Source organism: Tripterygium wilfordii, chromosome 21 (genome assembly GCF_013401445.1).
Source record: "Tripterygium wilfordii isolate XIE 37 chromosome 21, ASM1340144v1, whole genome shotgun sequence".
Classification (NCBI taxonomy): domain Eukaryota; kingdom Viridiplantae; phylum Streptophyta; class Magnoliopsida; order Celastrales; family Celastraceae; genus Tripterygium; species Tripterygium wilfordii.
The window spans coordinates 15052437-15071323 of record NC_052252.1 but is presented as its reverse complement, the minus strand read 5'-3'; the positions used below and the strand labels follow the sequence as shown (position 1 = coordinate 15071323).

The window sequence follows — 18887 nt, the reverse complement described above, 5'->3', positions numbered from 1 at the left end:
TAGTACATGTTGGATTAGGTCCTTCTTTATGGGATTCTGTACTATAGTTTACTATTTTGATGACATGATGTATAGTACAATATATGATGAAATTGGCCATGTGCTTAGGTTGAACAACTACTGAAAGCTAGATCATCATGCACCCAATGCACACTTGATTATATACTTGACGTGGGTTATCATCTAACCCTTTCTTTAATCCGCAATTGGGAATCTTTTTATCAAGTTTGTCTTTGTTTTGTTGCTCTTTATCTGTCATAGTGAAAACTAACACACATGTCGATAGAGATATATATATACATGTAATTTGGATGATGTGTAAGCAATGCAAAGCAACAATAGTGGGAAAAAAAAACAGTGAGAGGGGGGGTGGTCGATCGATGTGGGAATCCAACCTGTTTTGTCTAAATTTACTTGCTTTTTGTTTGGTCCTAACTCTTTTTCTTCTTCTACTTTTTCTTTTCTTTTTCATGGGGTAGGGTTTGGGGAGGTGGTGTGTTTCCTTATCTTCTATGTTCCCTTTTATTTTGTTTAATCTTTTATGTTCTTTTGTATGTGAGGAGTTTAAGATAGGCATCAAATTTGTCGCAACCAATTTGGTCAACAATCTATGATGATAAATGGGTGCATGAATTGGGCATGAAAATTTTAATTATTACTTGAGAGACCAAGTTTGGTTGATAGGAAGACACGACTAGTGAAAATTTTGACCTTTTTTTGGGGGATCTTTTAATTTTCATTATATCAATAATCATACTTAATTTCAATTTTTAATAATAGTTAATAATCAGCATTTAAATTTGACAAAATTAATTAGAATGATGTAAGGGTGTGTCAAATATTCCAATTAGCTTATTTCTTTGATTTTTCTCCTATTTTTCCTTTTAACTTTAGTAAATAATAGAATCCCTAATCATGTCTCAATTGAATTGTCATAAACTTCTAGATGATCCCCATTTTTTTCTTCCGACATTTGACTTATCATACCTATTGAAATATGGTAAAAGAACATTGTATGACAATAATCCTCAATTTGATTTATATATGCTTCAATTTTGAATTCTCATTAAGGTCAAAAATTATGTCAAAAGCAAACGCGTAATGCATGATGTAAATGTAATTGTGTAAAGTAATATGTAATTGGTCAAACGATTGGTTTTGAAAAACTAACCTTGAAATTATGCAACATATTTGTCAAAACCTAATTACCCATATATAGTCAAACCCCTCCATGTTAGATTTCCAAATATAGCACCTACTTATTTTGTTTTTATGTAATTGTGACACGAGAAAAATATGGAGAGATGATTTCTGAGTGAGAAAAATAATTAAAGGTTATCATCTAAATAGACTAAGGTAGACATGCATGAACCGGCAAAAATAACAAAATGTCTCCTTAATTAGTTGTATTATCATATAATTTTGAAACATTTCAATCTCAATAATGTAAAGATCGTGTTAACGACTTTTCTTTATGCAAAAATTTGTGTTTATTAGTTATATACGTTGACCAAAAACTACTCGGTGATAATCTGGTTGGTTATTTCTCCAGACTTAGGATGTATAAAATCTCGCTCAATATCGGGAGTTCGATTCTAAACTGATGCAATTATTTTCAAGTATTTTTCACTGGGTTTCGACTCAACTAATTTATCGAACTGGTTTGCGCATACCTAACATAACACGAGTTTGCGCTTAATGAGCTGTTCAAAAGATACCACCATTGAGTTGTTCTCGAATATCAAAAATATTATATTGTGTCTATATATATGTTGACCAAACTTGATGAATTAAATAGGTAATACAGTTCACAGTTCTCCTGTATTGACGCTAATTAGTAATTACTACCCATATATATTTCCCACGTGAGTTGTAATGCATTCATGCCAAAAATTTTGCTCCCATTATGGCATTATACATGTCGAATTTTTTTATTCAAATTTTGTGTTTATTAGTTATATATGTCGACCAAAAACCATTTTCGCGATAATCTAGTTGGTTATTTCTCTGAACTTAGGGCGTAAAAAACTCGCCTAAGCTCTGGAGTTCTATTCTAAACTGACAAAACTATTTCAAGTATTTTTCACTAAGTTTCAACTCAACTAACTTGTCGAACGAGAGTGCGCGTACCTAACTTGGTCAGGTTTTTTCTTACTGAGCTATTCAAAAGGTATGATTGTTGAGTTGTTCTTGGTTACCATATATATATTGTGAGTGTGTGCATATATTTTATATATGTGTGTGTTGACCAAACTTGATGAAGTAAATAGGAAATACAGTTCACAGTTCTCCTGTATTGACAGTAATTAATATCCCTATATATTTCCCATGTGAGGTTGAATGCAGTCATGCCACAAATTTTTCTCCCAACATGTCATTATACATGCCAAATTTTGAAGGAATAATAAACTCGTGATTTATGATATAGTAAATAAATAGAATATACTCAAGTTGACAAATTAAGATATTGATTAAGGGCAATCCTCCACCAATCATGTCTAAGACTTAGTGATTAATTAAACTCAATTGATTCATTCATCATAATTGTAATTCTATCCATATTTGTCAACAGTATATTCAATGTATTGGCATTGATTAATCAATATAAAATATATATATTTACATATTTATCTGAACCATTGGATATGGAGCAGGATTTGACTAGAGAGGGGTTAATACAAACAGTCTACATGGCCCACAGCAGATCATTTAACACGCCGTGCCTAGTTGTCCGAACAAAGGAGCACCACCAGTTACCAAAGAAGGGGACAAAAGAGAGCGAAACCGGGACACCGCAATGGAACAGAACCGGGTCCCACGTACTCGGTGGGACCCAGCACACGAACGTGGGCAATACGCTCAGTTTTAATAAATAAAATTTATTGTCCGAAAAGGATTTTTCATTTTCACACCGCTCACACGTGTGAAAATGTGGCCCCACCCCCCTCTTCACGTTCCCGGTGGACTATTCTAAGTTTCTAATTGCTTACGTGGCATAACAAACAAGGTTATGATACGTGGAAGATATATATTACAGTAAAGCTGTAAAAAACTGTAATTTTGACCTATGATACATGGACTCAAATGAGAATTGGGTTTGGATATATATCGGTGTGTCTTTTTTTTCAAATTGAAAGTTGTCAGAGGGAGATAAAGTAAAATGAAAAATCCGAGTATAATATCAATATCGGTTTCATGCATATCCGAACTAATATGACATGATAAAATGAAGAGTCGGGTTAACCTGGTAGATTTTGATGTCTTTCTAATAAACGTAACAAAAGAGGTAAATATTTTATACCGTAAAAGCCCCTGAGATTATGATGTTACTTATATTGTGTATATGTATAAAGATAACGGTGGACCCGATCAATAAGGGAAAGTGGAAGGTTAATGGAGAGTTGTCTTTGTTTAGTAAGTTACAGCGAAATCTGGGATGGGAATTCAAAGCAAATCTACAGAGACAAAATCTGTCACTCACACCTTTCAATTTCTTTTTTTAATTTTCTTGGCCTTTTCACTTTACTTATATTTGGAAGATGAGTTATTGAGTTTATGCTAATATAAATATTATAGTAATAAAATGTAATTATTATGATTTTTGAGATTTTCTCTCTCAAAAAAGAGTCCTTTGACTTTCTCTCTCTATTGCCAAGCCAAAGCCTTAAATAAATCAGATTCTGGCCCCTTCTCACCACCTCTGCTGCATGCTCTGCTCATCTCTTCCTTGTTTTCTCTCACAATTTTTGACATCTCCAACGTCTCTCTCTCTATTCTCTCCAATCACACAACAACAACAGAGCAATCACAACATAATCTCATCGTCTTCCATGGCAGTTGAGGCGAGGAATATGAATTTTTTCCCTTCTCAGTTATTGCCTAACAGGTATGTGTTACATCAAATCCTCTGTTTCTCTCTTCCTCTACTCTCTGTTTTTTTTTTTTTGCTGTTCTTCATCCTGTGTTGTTGACATGTTTTTTTATTTGCAGGATTTTATTGAATCCGAATCAAGGAAACATGAATATGTACAATACCCAGATGGATTCGGTCCGTAATTTCAATGGGTCGATGCCTGATTCAATTTTGCCATTCTATCAGTCTGTGGATTGCAACCCTGTTTCAGGGAAAGCGTCGATGAACAAGGCAGACAGTGGAGTCACATACAACATTACTGCTCCAAGAAAACGGCCTAGAGACCCAATCAATGACATCGAAGCCTTCAATGCCCCTCAAAAGTCTAAAAACTCTTCTGGATTTGCATCTTTCATTGATCAAGATATCATCTTTCAGATCCAGCAACAACAATCTGAGATGGACAGATTCATTGCCGACCATGTAATTTTATTTACACCCCTGCCTTCTTTTATTTTTTTTACGATGATAAAAAAATTGATTGAATGGTCATTTTACTAATAATTTTTTTATTTTACAGACAGAGAAAGTACGGATGGAACTGGAGGAGCGAAGGAAGAGGCAATCAAGAATGCTAATACAATCAATCCAAGACAGAGTGGTGAAGAAACTGAAAGAGAAAGACGAGGAGATTGAAAGAATCGCAAACTTAAATTGGGTTCTTCAAGAAAGAGTAAAAAGTCTCTGCATGGAGAATCAAATATGGAGAGACTTGGCTCAATCAAACGAAGCCACAGCCAATTCACTGCGTAACAATCTAGAACAAGTTTTGGCGCACGTTGGCGAGGACCGCCAACCATGCGGCGGTAACGCTACCGCTGACGACGCGGAATCAAGCTGCGGGAGCTGCAATGAATGGGCAGCGACGGTTGGTGGTGGTGGTGGAAATGATGATAATGATGTGGTGGTGGTGGGGAAGAGGATGTGTAGGAAGTGTGGGGAGAAAGAGTCAAGTGTGCTGTTACTGCCATGCAGGCATTTGTGTCTGTGTACATCATGTGGGTCCACACTCACTGGCACTTGCCCTGTCTGTGATTCTGTCATGAATGCTAGCGTTCATGTTAACATGTCTTAGACAAATTTTCATGCCTGGAAAGGCAACAGTAGCCTCAGTCAAAAAATCTGAAACGAAAAAAAAAAAAAACAGAGACAAATAGAGGAGATTTTATTCATTTTTTTTTTGTCTACAATACTTGATTATGGTTCAATTTTGTTTATTTTTGTACATATTTTAGGCAATTTTGGTTAATGGTTAATTTATTTTATTACCGTGTTTCCAAAGTGGGTCATAATTTGCAGCCAATTTTTCCTTTCAAAGAATCCAAGAATTCAGCTTTAATGTGAAAGGTAAGTTGTGGTGGGTGTGGATGGTGGATGGTGGAGGTGGTGTCTGACTCTGACTCTCTGTATCTGGGTGAAGGCAATATCGGGAATCAACTTATCACAAATGTTGGTTGATTCCATTAAGTTTCTGGTTAAGTCATTGTCATTTCAGTAGCGGTGGTGGTGCCACTAAAAAGTTTTTTCTGATTGAAAAAGCAAAAGCCCTTCTCTCTCTCTCTCTCTCTCTCTCTCTCTCCAAAGTAAAAGGCAGAGTCGCAGAGACTTGTAGTTGTAGAGGGACGTTAGGGTTGGGAGTTTGATGTGTGATGGGCAGTCTCTATATTTTGTCAAATTTGGCATTATAGTTTGGGGACAATGGCCTATCATTGTGAAAGCTCACGATATATATATATATGTATATTGTGTACACATTTAAATTAGGGTACTTTATATGTATTATTAGATAAGATGTCCCCACTCACGAGATTATAGGGAGAATCAAGACTTTGTCTTCTTTAAACCTAATAAAATCAAAGAATCTTTATTTTCAATGGTTTAATAAAGTAAGATAATGTAGAGTAGTTGTGCTTCTGTTGGGGAGATTACGGTTCTACTTTATTTTTGCCCACTTTGAATTGAAATGATTGACATCTCCCAAACCGAATAATCTTCTTATAATTCAATTAATTGGTTTCTTCATGTTTCTTAAAAGATTAGTCCATTATGGATTCTTTTTTAAAATAATTTGTAAAAATTCAAAATAGAATTAAAGAAAGAGAGTTAACTCCATTTATACATAACATATTTATATTTATTTGTCTTTAAATTTTGTATTTTTTCTTTGTAAAATATCAATTACAATTTTTAAAATGATGTCACTGTTTCAACTAACAATTATGTCATGGTTACTTGGAATTTTCCTTGCCTTGCTAACTTTCTACCAGATTTTCTTTAATCGGCAAATTTGTCATTTTCTTCCTCGATTTTACTCTACCAAATTCAAGAATTTCACCTAATAAGGACAAAAAAAAAGAAAATATTTATCTTTATCTCCCAATTTATCCGCTGTAATATAATTAATATTTTGTTATAAATTAAATTGTACCACAACCGGGTCCGGGAGGCAAGGCATAAGCTCGACACGTGTGAGAACAAACAAACAAACAGACAGACAGAAACCGGTGATTGAATTATCAATTATGTATCCATGGTTTATTGTACGTGTACGGTGCTGACAATGGCCCCCACTCCTTACTTAGAAAACGAAACGACGACGTAGTTTACAAGAAAACTCCCAAAAGTCTAGCCTCGAAAGTTATAACCCAAATTTTGACTGTCATAAATTCGTACTTACATGCATGCGTGTTCCATATGCAAACAACACTTGACTCTCACGTAAAAAATTCTTGAGATAATCACAAAACCTACCTTAATTGTAGCGTTTCAATCAAAACTCGTTGTCAGATTAGGTTGTTTTAAAGAATAAAAGAAAAAGTTAAAAAAGAGGAGAGAGAGAGAGAACCCAAAGAACACGGCGAGGAGAGGGCACGATGTGTGTGAGAATTGGGAAATGGTGTCAGGAAAATCAGTACATGAACGAGAAACCAGTTTGGCTGTATGTGAGCTTTGTTTTTAGGGCTTAGGACGATTGAGCACGAGAGACGACACACACCCTACACCCCACATAATCTGGTCTGGCTCTATTTATTTACATTGCCATGGTTACACGTGAAAGGTGATGCTGTTTCAAGTTCCAAGTAACGTCACACCTCTTGGACCTTGTATACATAAATTTGTAATATTATATATATGTATGTTGAAGTCAGTCTCTGATTTCAATAAGATTTAGGTTTGAAGAAATCCATTCAAGTATTTTTATACTAGTTAGCTGATCTAGAAAAACTCAATTTTTGGCATAATAATAATAACCAACTTAGAAACACTCTGATAAAACATATACATGCACACATGGTTGCCACAAAAACAAAAGCAAAAGCAGATGCTAGTTTAATTATCTTCTAAACACAATCGATCTGTTACAGGATGGATTAAGAGAATAACAAGAGCTGTCAAACTTTCAATTAATTTAATTCATTAACCAATACTTGGCATCCCCTCTCACGCTAGTCCATTATATAAACTTCTTCAATCAAATATTAATCCAATATCACATATGTCGCTCACTATTCCACTCCAATATAAAATAATGTCAATGAACAAAATTAATTTATTATTGTGTTGAATAGGTTTAAAGGAACATTTACATAAGTTGATATCTATCTATTCAACTAAGCTAACATACATATATATAAATAAATATTTATTTATTTATTTATACTCTATCCGTGCTGACTTGACCTGACAACTACTAGCTACCTTAATTTCGGACAAACCATTCCACTAATTAATTACTTTTCTTGAATTCTATGATTGTGTTCTTATTTGGTGTACGTAGCATCAAAGATATACATGGACAACCACTTTCCCTCTCTCTATCTTGAAATTAAACTAGTCTTCTCCAAAACCCTGATGGCCGCCCATCAAGGTAGACTTTTTAATTACTATCATTGTCAATATTCATTTGGTTACAAATGCACAAATTAAATTTGATCAACTAACCCATCTCGATAATTATAAAAAGATTGACACTTAAACAATATTGATGATAATGTCTCATGCTTATCAAAAATAGGAAAACTCTAATTGAAAAAAATGAATTGCTCTTGTTTCTTTGTCAACTTGTCTTCATTATTTAGGCTCAAATTAACTTGAAACCCACAAGGCCAAGCAACATATTATATATGTGACGTGCAATACAATCCTACGAATGACCTGATCATTAAACATATAAACTAACATTAAATAGTTATATAAACTTTATATAAACTGAAGTCATCATTTTGTTTTGTTTTTCTCTTGGCCCTTGTACTCTATTGTATGTATTAAAAACGCCCACCTTTGTGGTTTTGAATCAACATGCGCCACCCTTGCGTAGTCCAAGTTGAGATCAAAAGAGTACAATGTTTTTAGGCCGGATAATTTTGACTAATAATTTAATTAAATTATTAATTGTAGGGGGTATCCAGAGAGAGCAACACATGATGATGCATATTAAAGTTAAAAGGATCTTTGGCTCTTGTGGGACCCTTTTGTCTCTTCATGGTCAGAATGTATATATACAGAACTTAAATATTGAAGGAGCATCAGCATCCTATCCGAAATTCAAGATTAGTTGAGACACCTCAACTAATTATTTTGATGCGAGAGCACGTTTACTTTTAGTGTTTATATATTCTGGACCACGATAATGACCCACTTAGAGATTATAATATTATTAGGCTTCTATCTTGAATTTAGAGAATAAAATTTTTAATAATAGTACTCTTCATAGGAATCGTATCCAATGCAAGTACCATCTAGGACTTTCAAACATATAAGTTGCCTGTTATAATAATAACAATGACTAATCTTTCAATGTCAAGAAAGGTTCGTCTTTGTATGAGTTTTAATATTTTTATTCTTAAAATTAAGAAACAAAGCTCGTATATTATTTCGTTAATTTGAATTAATTTAATTTGATGCGGTCTGCGCAAGCTGTTTTACATTATATATCATTTGTTACCAATACTATTTAGTATTTCCAAGCCAAAATTAATGATAAAATATAGGTAAAAAAAAACCAACGATACTTTTCATGATTTTCAAATTTTTTTTTTCAATTATGGTTTATATACATTGAACTAATCAAAGTAAGTAAGAACACCCTTTGAAAGTACCTAAGCTTAATTAAGCAACTAAGTCTATATGGGGGGGTTGAACCGACTATATATTTGGATTATTATTTTTTTGGACTATATTATATATCTAACAAAAAAAAACTCAATGAACAAATGTCTCTTTGTGAGAAATAAAAACAAAGAAGAAATTGTTGAAGATTTCACATGTGGTTTTCCATCACAAAAGTTGAATGTTTGATATATATATAGTGTGATATTTCAACACCAATTGATGGTTGGCTGCACATATAAATCATCAATTTTAGCATAATTTGAAGTGATGGAATAAAGGAAAGAGGGGCCGAAAGGACATGTAACGATAATGTAATAGTATAAGGCCAACAATGATGTACATTTCTTTCACATCTCGACAAGCAACTGATATATACACACACAAATATAACTATATATACACCGAAAGGGCAATCAAAATTGCATAATTAAAAGCCCCCATCATGTGTTATTATGCGCAACTAGATCATTCTATTGGGGCCAAAATTGATGAGTGAAATGGGTGTACTTCTAGGTGGACCACAAACTTAGTGGAAATAAAAACAAAATAGGAAACAAATCTCATAAAAAAAAAACTTTAATTATTAGAGTGTAAGAATTTTTGGCAAAGACATTGAACAACACAAATATTAATGGGTGTTAGCAGGTCCCATGCATGATGCATCTCTCTTTTGTCATGTAATGTTTGATATGAACAACTGACACAGCATTCAAAACAAAATATAAATAAACAACAAGAGTCAGTTTCTTGGTGCGCCACTTGCCCTTCTCATGATACTTGCCATCTCACTCCTTCATTTCTTGTTGTTGACAAATTAATTCAGACTTCAAATAATAATAATAATAATAATAATAATAATAATAATAAAGCAGAAGATTCCATTTTTATAGTTTTGAATTATCATTGCTGCATACTTGTCAAAGGAAAAAATAATTAAATTGGTTATATATATATATATATATATGTATGTATGTATATATGTATGTGTACATGGGGCTATCTCTTTTTCCAAGGAGTTGTGTTAAATAAATGACAAAGAAGGCAAAGTTGGAGACTTGATCTCCATGCCACGCTTCGTGTGTCTTTGGTAAAAAGCACGTCCATGAAAAGATGAGATTTTTCCATTCATGTTGTTATGTGGGGCTTTGGTGCAGGTAACGTGCACCATCCAACACGTTGGTTTGGATTTTTTTGTCTGAAAGAAAAAACACTAACCTTACGTCTAAATAAAAATTTGAATTTCATCATTGATTTGCAATTTCAAAGGTGGTTTAGAAAAGATCATGTTATAATTGTTTCCATGAGACACCAGAAAAAGTAGACCCAGCTAGTGTATAATCATGAATATAACAAATAAGTTTTGGTTTAAATTGATTGTGATAACTCCTTATAAATGTGGGAGCTCGCGAGTTCAACTCGCATGTCCAGAAGTTTCGATGTTATTTCTTTGTATTGACCAAATACTCATGGGAGGTTTTATGAAGTTAATTATTTTTAGTGGGTTCCAATCTCATTCTCTTTGCACATATTTCGCCTCAATTTTATCATTCTTTGTAGGCTTCGGCCTACCCTAATTTAAAGCTAGTTCAACCATTCAATGGACATATTGAATCGAAAAATTCTCGATTACCAAAAAAGAGTGTAATTATGAATACTTTCATGTGTACAATTGGAGATATATAAGTTAGTGTTTGGGTTCTTTATTGAATTGAGAAATTCTCGATTATCAAAAGAAATAATCCTAAATAATTTCATGTGCACAATTAGAGATACATGACTTAGTGTTTGAGTTCTTTATTGAACCAAAAAAATTTTCGATTATCAAAAAAAACTTATAATTATGAATAGTGGATACATAAGTTAGTGCTTGGGTTCTTTCAATGAAGGATAGTGGTGATGGATGTGTTTTGAGAGAACTTTTGTCTTCTTGGAACAACATGGGTATACATGTGACATGTCATATTAACAGGCTAGCTATCAATCAAGGGCTACCTATTAGTTCATCCCACATGGTCTGTCAACAGTCCATCATAAAGACCAGCATGAAAGTGTCAGCACGTACCCTTGATATTGATTTACATCTGTACCTATTCATTTTTTTCATACTGGGCCCTACAATCACCAAAATGGGTTGATTCCAATATCTAGGCCCATGTCAGTATCAGGGCCCACTAATGTAAAAAGTTGGAAAGTTCGTGTCATACTCATAATAAAAGTAGAAGTAGTCTGACCCTCCGTCCATACTAAATTACTGATACATATTCCCTTGGGGGTGGGGTTTTTGACGGAGATGGGGAGGACACAGCCAATTTGATTGCTTTTGTGGGGCCCATAACATAATGTGAATACTGACTTTTTTGTGTGTATGCACCCACTATATGTATACGTGTATGGTCCATCTGTTTGGAAAATGATGTTGCGCCCTTTTGTTCTCTCTTACAACACTGTTGCCTTTATGACAAGGGTCCCATAATCAAAGTGACAAACAACTTATCTGATAAAAAAAATCTAATATATTTCTATTGAATTGTTGTGATCTCCTATAAAAGTGATAGATATGGGTTTCATTTTTTTGGGTAGATGGATTTGATATTGGAGTAGAACTAAAGGCAAGGAACAGTTTATTGGATTTTATTAATCATTTCATTATTGAATTCAATTAAAGGCCACCAAAGCTGAAATGGTGCAGGCCTCTGAGGCATTTTAACAAACACTTGGAGTGTGCACACATCAGATTCTGCCACTAATAATAAAGGCACTTATTAGTGCAAACTGAACCCAAACACCTTATCTTGGGGAGAGAATGATTGTGTCTTGCTTTTTGTTGTTTTAAACCTTAAAGTTTTCAATTAGAACTGACCCAATTTCAGTGGACACCCTTTATGATTTCATCTTTTGCTGCTCTAGTGGGAACCCATGATTTTTTTTTAATAAGCATAAAAACCTGGCTTTTATTTTTCTTTCTTGGTGGCATGTTATTGAATCTATTGCTTTTTTATTGCTTTTTTTTAATCAACATTTCTGTCAAGTGCCAACAACAGTATATGAATCACTGCCATATATCATATTCTCTAAAGACTGGTTGATTCTGAGAAAAGAATCATGTGTCCCATTATTGTATAGTATACTTTCTGTGACAAACCCACTAGGCAACTACACATCCTACCTTTTCTTTTATATGCATTTTTTTTCCTTCTGGAGAAAGATATACAGATGCTTTTATCTTGGTGGTAGTCCAAACTCCAAAGGTTCATTGAGAGAGTGACAGACTTGAATTGGTTCTTTTCTTCTTGTTTGAACCAAATTCTGGGCCTCAGTACTGGAGAATGGTGAATGGGCCAATACCCTTTTTGTTTCAATGTTCTTTACTTGTTTCACCGGTTCACCCTTGTCTGAGAATCGGTACTTAATGTGGCACTGTGGCGGGCATGGAAGCAAAGGAAAAAGGGAACAACAACGGAGATTTTGGATCCAACTTCACACTCGAAACCTGAAATCATGGGGATGCATTCGTATTGCCTTGTCATGTGTTGAAGAAGATCCAGCTGACAGACCAACAATGGGATCAGAATCTCTCATGCTTAGCAGTTCCTCAATCACCACACCATCGCCTCCTTAACCTGCATATTTTCTTGGTAGCAGAACAGAGCTCATAGAGGAAACGACAGAGTCAAAGTCTTCTCAATCGACCAGCAAATCAATGCCATCCTAAGCTAACGAAATATCATTGACTCAACTACATACACGATAACAGTCACTATTTTTTTTTAATTTTTTTTTACAGTTCATTTATCGCTTTAAGCAGGCTTCAGTCCAGTTCATGTACTTGTTATTCAATTAGATCTCTGTATTGAGTGTGTGTTTCTATGAATCTTCTCAAGGGGAAATAGATCAATTTAGTGTTTTATTAACCACTTTGACTTTGCTACAGTCATGTAGTTTTCTTAACCAGCTGTCAGACTCGGATCAATGAATAACATGGAATTATTTGCATGGTTCATTGTCTTTGAATTATTTGAATGGTTCATTGATATGCTGATATGTAAGTGTGTGTGTATGTATATATCTCCTCCAGCATTCTTAATTTGTTTGACCACACTATTTACAACAAAGACTTTGAGGGGGAAGCAATTGGGTTTGCAACCAAATGTCTACACTCAAAATCTCCATTGCAACTCTGTTTCTATCTTTGCTTGCTCTGGCAATTACCATTAACGCAGACCCTAGTTACATTGGCTATTCTTGTTCAAATACCACAACTTTCATCCAAAACAGCACTTACAATCAGAATCTCAATCTTCTCCTTTCCTCGCTGGCCTCCAATGTCACTGGCAACGATGGCTTCTACAACACCACAATTGGCCAGGCTTCTGACACCGTCTATGGCCTCTTCCTTTGCCGAGGAGATTTAACTGATCAAGTCTGCCAAGACTGTCTCAACTTCGCAACCCAAGAAGTAGTTAAACATTGTCCAGTACACAAGATAGCCATAATTTGGTATGATGAGTGTTTTCTACGTTATTCAAACCAATCAATCTTCTCTACTGTGACCGAAACACCTCAGCTGCAAATGTGTAACACAGAAAACGTTACTGAACAAAACAGATTCAACCAGCTTGTTGAAGCCACAATGAATGATACAGCTACCATGGCTGCAAGTACTCCACCTGGTACTAAAAAGCTTGCAACAAATGAAGCAAATTTCACGCAGACCCAGAAGGTGTTTGCACTTGTGCAGTGCACGCCGGACCTGTCTGAGGCTAATTGCAGAGGATGTCTTGCGGTAGCTATATGGAATCTTCCAAAGTTTTGTGGTGGGATGCGAGGAGGAAGATTTTTGTTGCCTAGTTGTGATGTCAGGTATGAAACCTACCGCTTCTATTATCAATCTGGAGTTGTGGCCTCGCCACCTGCACCTGTACTGGTTCCTCCTCCACCTCTTCCTCCTTCACCTTCAAGGACTAAAGGTATGTTTTCATTCTCTTCTGCTCTATTGATAAGCAGTGATTAATCAGCAAATAAACCATGGGTTCTTCAAAGAAGAGATGGATTATTGATTGAACTCATGAACTTCATATGGAAAACTGCTGACACATCTGTTTATGCAGGAAAAAGACAATCTTTATGGTGGATAATTGTCGCAATTGTTTCTGCCATAGTTGCAGTAGTGGTGATTTTCATTGTGGGCTACTGTCTTTTAACCAGGAGAGGCAAAAAGAAATAGGAAAATGGTGATGAACACAATTTCTGTAATAAAATAATCCTCAGAACAAATACTTTACTTCCTTGTCTTTGTAAATTGCTTTGTCTCTATGCTTGTGTCTTTATGAGGAACTTAGTATTATTTTCCCTTTGAATTATGTAGCTGGCGCTGACATTCCAACCGTAGAGTCATTGCAATTTGATTTGGCAAGCATTCAAACTGCTACAAGAAAGTTTTCACATGATAACAAGTTAGGTGAGGGTGGATTTGGTGAGGTTTACAAGGTAAGTAATTAGATATCTTAGCCATTATTTTCTCATCTGGACGCGCTAGGACATACGAAGTGGCCTATTCTGATGATTGCGGATTGAATTTTCAGGGGTCACTTTCGAATGGGCAAGATATAGCGGTGAAGAGGCTATCGAAAAGTTCTGGACAAGGCGCTGAAGAATTTAAGAATGAAGTTGTAGTAGTAGCCAAGCTTCAACACAGAAATCTGGTCAGGCTGTTGGGATTTTGCTTAGAAGGAGCAGAAAAAATTCTGGTCTATGAATTTGTCCCCAACAAAAGTCTAGACTTTTTTCTATATGGTATGATACATATCCAAATACATGACTGGCTACATTTCCCAAAATTGCTCTAACTTTGATTGTTTATCTTGTATACTTGAATTGAATAGTGGTTTTAGTTAATTTGTAGATCCTGAAAAGCAAGGTCAGTTGGATTGGCCAAGACGTTACAATATCATCGAAGGGATTGCTCGAGGAATTCTTTACCTGCACCATGATTCTCGGCTTAGAATTATACACAGAGATCTCAAAGCAAGCAATATATTGTTAGATGAAGACATGAACCCAAAAATCTCAGATTTCGGAATGGCGAGGATTTTCGGAGTTGATCAAACTCAAGGAAACACAAATAGAATCGTTGGAACTTAGTAAGTATACTTATTTATATATTTTGTGTATCATATATATGTAACTTGTCAAAGTAACTCTGCCTTGTTTTAGTGGTTACATGTCTCCAGAGTATGCGATGCATGGACAATTTTCTGTCAAGTCCGATGTCTATAGTTTTGGAGTTCTAGTTCTGGAGATTATTGCCGGAAAGAAGAACAGTTCTTTCTATCAGATAGATGTTAGTGAGAACTTAGTAAGCTATGTGAGTATGAATTTTGCTTTGCTTTTTTTATTAACTTGCACATAAAGTAACAGCATTGCCCCTGAATAACATATAAGTTCATAAAATATCACAGGCTTGGAAGCTTTGGAGAGCTGAAGCACCAATGGAATTGTTGGATCCAACTTTAAGGGAATCCTATTCAAGAGATGAAGTAATCAGATGCATCCATCTGGGGCTGCTATGCGTCCAAGAAGATCCTAGTGCGAGACCAACAATGGCGAAACTTGTGTCAATGCTAAACAATTACTCTACCAGTCTTCCTTCACCGCGACAACCGGCGTTCTTTCTACATGGTAGAACAGACCATAACTCGTCTCAATCGACAAGCAAGTCGTTGCCATCGTCGGTTAATGAAGCATCAATTACTCAGGTTCAGCCTAGATAAACTGAATACGCCGTTCTCCAGTTTGAGTTCTTTATCTGAACTCCCTAGTCAATTCGTACATATGTACATATCTGAACTCCCTAGATAAATGTTCAAATATACACTTTAAATGATAAATTATCATGAACATTTGTCATATAATTTGGGCGTAAAGTGATTATTACACAATTAAAAGTACAAATGTCATTTTTTTAATCACTTTATATTTATTTCTATATTTTTAGGCCCAAAAACATATAACTCATATTTCAGTTCAGGCTTTATTCCATAAACAATCTTAGTTTTGTTTGACTTTGTATTCTGTTTATATATATAAGTCGTAAAGTGCATAGTAACATTACTATTCATGAATAGTAATACATAAAAGTCGCAGAATGTATAGTAATATTTACTATTCATGAACAGTAATATATGTAAAGTCGCATGATGAATAGTAATTATATTATTTCTTCGTCGTTTTTTTCCTTCTATAAATAGAGACGGAAAACATTGATGAAAGACATCACAAAAACCAGAGAAGAAATCAGAGAGGAAAGAGGAGAAGAAATCAAGGAGGAAGAGGAGAAAGAAATCAAGGAGTGAGTTCTTGAGTTTTATTTTCTCTTTTACAGCAATTTGCTCACATATTCTTTCTAGAATTTTGTGAGATCAATTGTTGGTGGTGTAAACCTAGTATGAGGAACTAATCCTCTTACTAGGGTGATGATGGATCCACTCTATTGTGTCTAAATAAATTTGGTTTGATTATTAGTTTATTTATGCTATGTCAAGTGTTAATTAGCTATTCTTTATTCATAATTAAATCTTGATGCTTAGCTACCATCTAGGTTCGATTACCATGATGCAAATTGAGACAAATGCCCATGTCCAATTTGAGATAAGCTTCTTGCAATTAATACCGGAGTTACCTAGACATAAATGCCATATGCTAGGATCTTTGTGATCGCTACATAAGTTACCATAAATCCTAATGCATTCTTGATTGTCCTAGCCAATCCAAATGCCCATGGATGGTTGCAATTGAGAATAGACGTGGTAAGTCAGATGCCCATGACTATTACATAAATTAGGGGACTTGATCTTTGACATGCATGAATGAAATGATAATTGTCGGCTAAATAATTTAAATACAATAGAGTTGGTGAAATCGGATCCCTAGTGTTTGTTTATTTGTGTTAATCCTTATTTATTTTGTTTCCATTGATAATTACAAGAGTTGGAATTGCAGATATTTAATATTCAGTCCCTGTGGGTACGACACTCGTATTTGCCACTTCTATACTACAATTGATTCGTGCACTTGCGAGTATAATTTGGGTTTATAATCGCTATACTTTTAGCGGGTACTAAACCCCACATCAGAATTGTTGGATCCAACTTTAAGGGAATCCTATTCAAGAGATGAAGTAATCAGATGCATCCATCTGGGGCTGCTATGCGTCCAAGAAGATCCTAGTGCGAGACCAACAATGGCGAAACTTGTGTCAATGCTAAACAATTACTCTACCAGTCTTCCTTCACCGCGACAACCGGCGTTCTTTCTACATGGTAGAACAGACCATAACTCGTCTCAATCGACAAGCAAGTCGTTGCCATCGTCGGTTAATGAAGCATCAATTACTCAGGTTCAGCCTAGATAAACTGAATACGCCGTTCTCCAGTTTGAGTTCTTTATCTGAACTCCCTAGTCAATTCGTACATATGTACAGAACAAAGAATTTTATAATTCCTATTCACATGCCCTTAGAGAACGTCGTTAAGCCTGTAAATTGCTGGACTCCATTTAGTTTCTGTGGCGTACAAAAGTTTCTTTTAGCTCAAAGAACTGGGAGATCTCTTCCGAAGTTGTTATTGCCATTGCTATTCCGATATTCGTCTTCATGAAGTTCTGCAAGGAAGGAAAAAAAAATAGTTATAGAGTTTCATTGATTTGGGTAGAGGTTTTTGGCCCGGCCCGGCCCAATAGCTTGTAGGGTTTGGCTGGGGGTTAGGCAACAAGGGGTGCAACTTGCAAGGATTGTTATCTTTTCTATGAATGCGAGGAAAGAAATTAGGCAATAAGGGGGCGCAACCCTTACAAAGCGGAAGTGTAAGGCCTAAGGAGTTACAGTAATAAGGCTTCTCCTAATGGGCTTCTTTTGACATGAATTAAGATCGGGTTTGTCTCATGGGCCGAACGGTCCGTTTAAGTTGCCAAAAATGAATCTGGGCCTCTGATGATAGAAAAAGAATGGTCAGACAACTAAGCATGTATTTTGCACTGACTGTGTTCGGAGCAACATGTGTTAAATGGGCCTTATGGCCCATAATAATATGTGCTATCATCAATTTATATATATATAACTGAGGAAACACAAGGCTTCTCCTTAATTCTTGGTGCCACGTGGACGCCTCTACAAAAAAGCTTACACATTCTAATTAAACTTGATAAAAAGGAATGATTGACAACCTGAGTGATGAGAATTAATTTAAAAAAACAAAAATGTAACGGACAAAAGAAAAAATTAAAATATATTGAAAAACTTTAAGACCCGTAATGGAGATTTAATGTTTCATGGAAGTGGTTTGATGTTGTTTCAGCTTCACTAAGGTCATGTATTGTTAATTATGAGAGTCTTTTGATATTACTCAATTAATGAAATACTTTTGTAGTATTTAGTTTGAAAACATTTTGTATGTTTTTGGCATTAATTATCATCATTTTGTGGGAATTTTTGTATGTTTTTATCATTATTTTTGTGTGTTTTTATCATTTTGTGTGTTTTTGATGTATTTTGTGTGTTTTTGTATATAACTGAGGATCCACAAGACTTCTCCTTAATTCTTGGTGCCACGTGGACGCCTCTACAAAAAAGCTTACACATTCTAATTAAACTTGATAAAAAAGAATGATTGACAACCTGAGTGATGAGAATTAATTTAAAAAAACAAAAATGTAAAGGACAAAAGAAAAAATTAAAATATATTGAAAAACTTTAAGACCCATAATGGGGATTTAATGTTTCATGGAAGTGGTTTGATGTTGTTTCAGCTTCACTAAGGTTATGTATTATTAATTATGAGAGTCTTTTGATATTACTCAATTAATGAAA

At 34.9% G+C, this 18887-nt stretch overlaps 1 protein-coding gene and 1 pseudogene across 1 annotated transcript; both read left to right on the top strand.

Moving 5' to 3' along the window:
• Positions 1-3691: 3691 nt before the first annotated feature.
• LOC119988197 (BOI-related E3 ubiquitin-protein ligase 1-like) lies at positions 3692-5105 on the top strand. Its single transcript, XM_038833156.1, has 3 exons — positions 3692-3886; positions 3991-4336; positions 4434-5105. The coding sequence occupies exons 1-3, from the start codon at positions 3708-3710 to the stop codon at positions 4986-4988; spliced, it is 1080 nt and encodes a 359-aa protein (XP_038689084.1). The 5' UTR covers positions 3692-3707; the 3' UTR covers positions 4989-5105.
• A 6570-nt stretch (positions 5106-11675) lies between these two features.
• LOC119989759 lies at positions 11676-18046 on the top strand (annotated as a pseudogene).
• Positions 18047-18887: the final 841 nt, after the last annotated feature.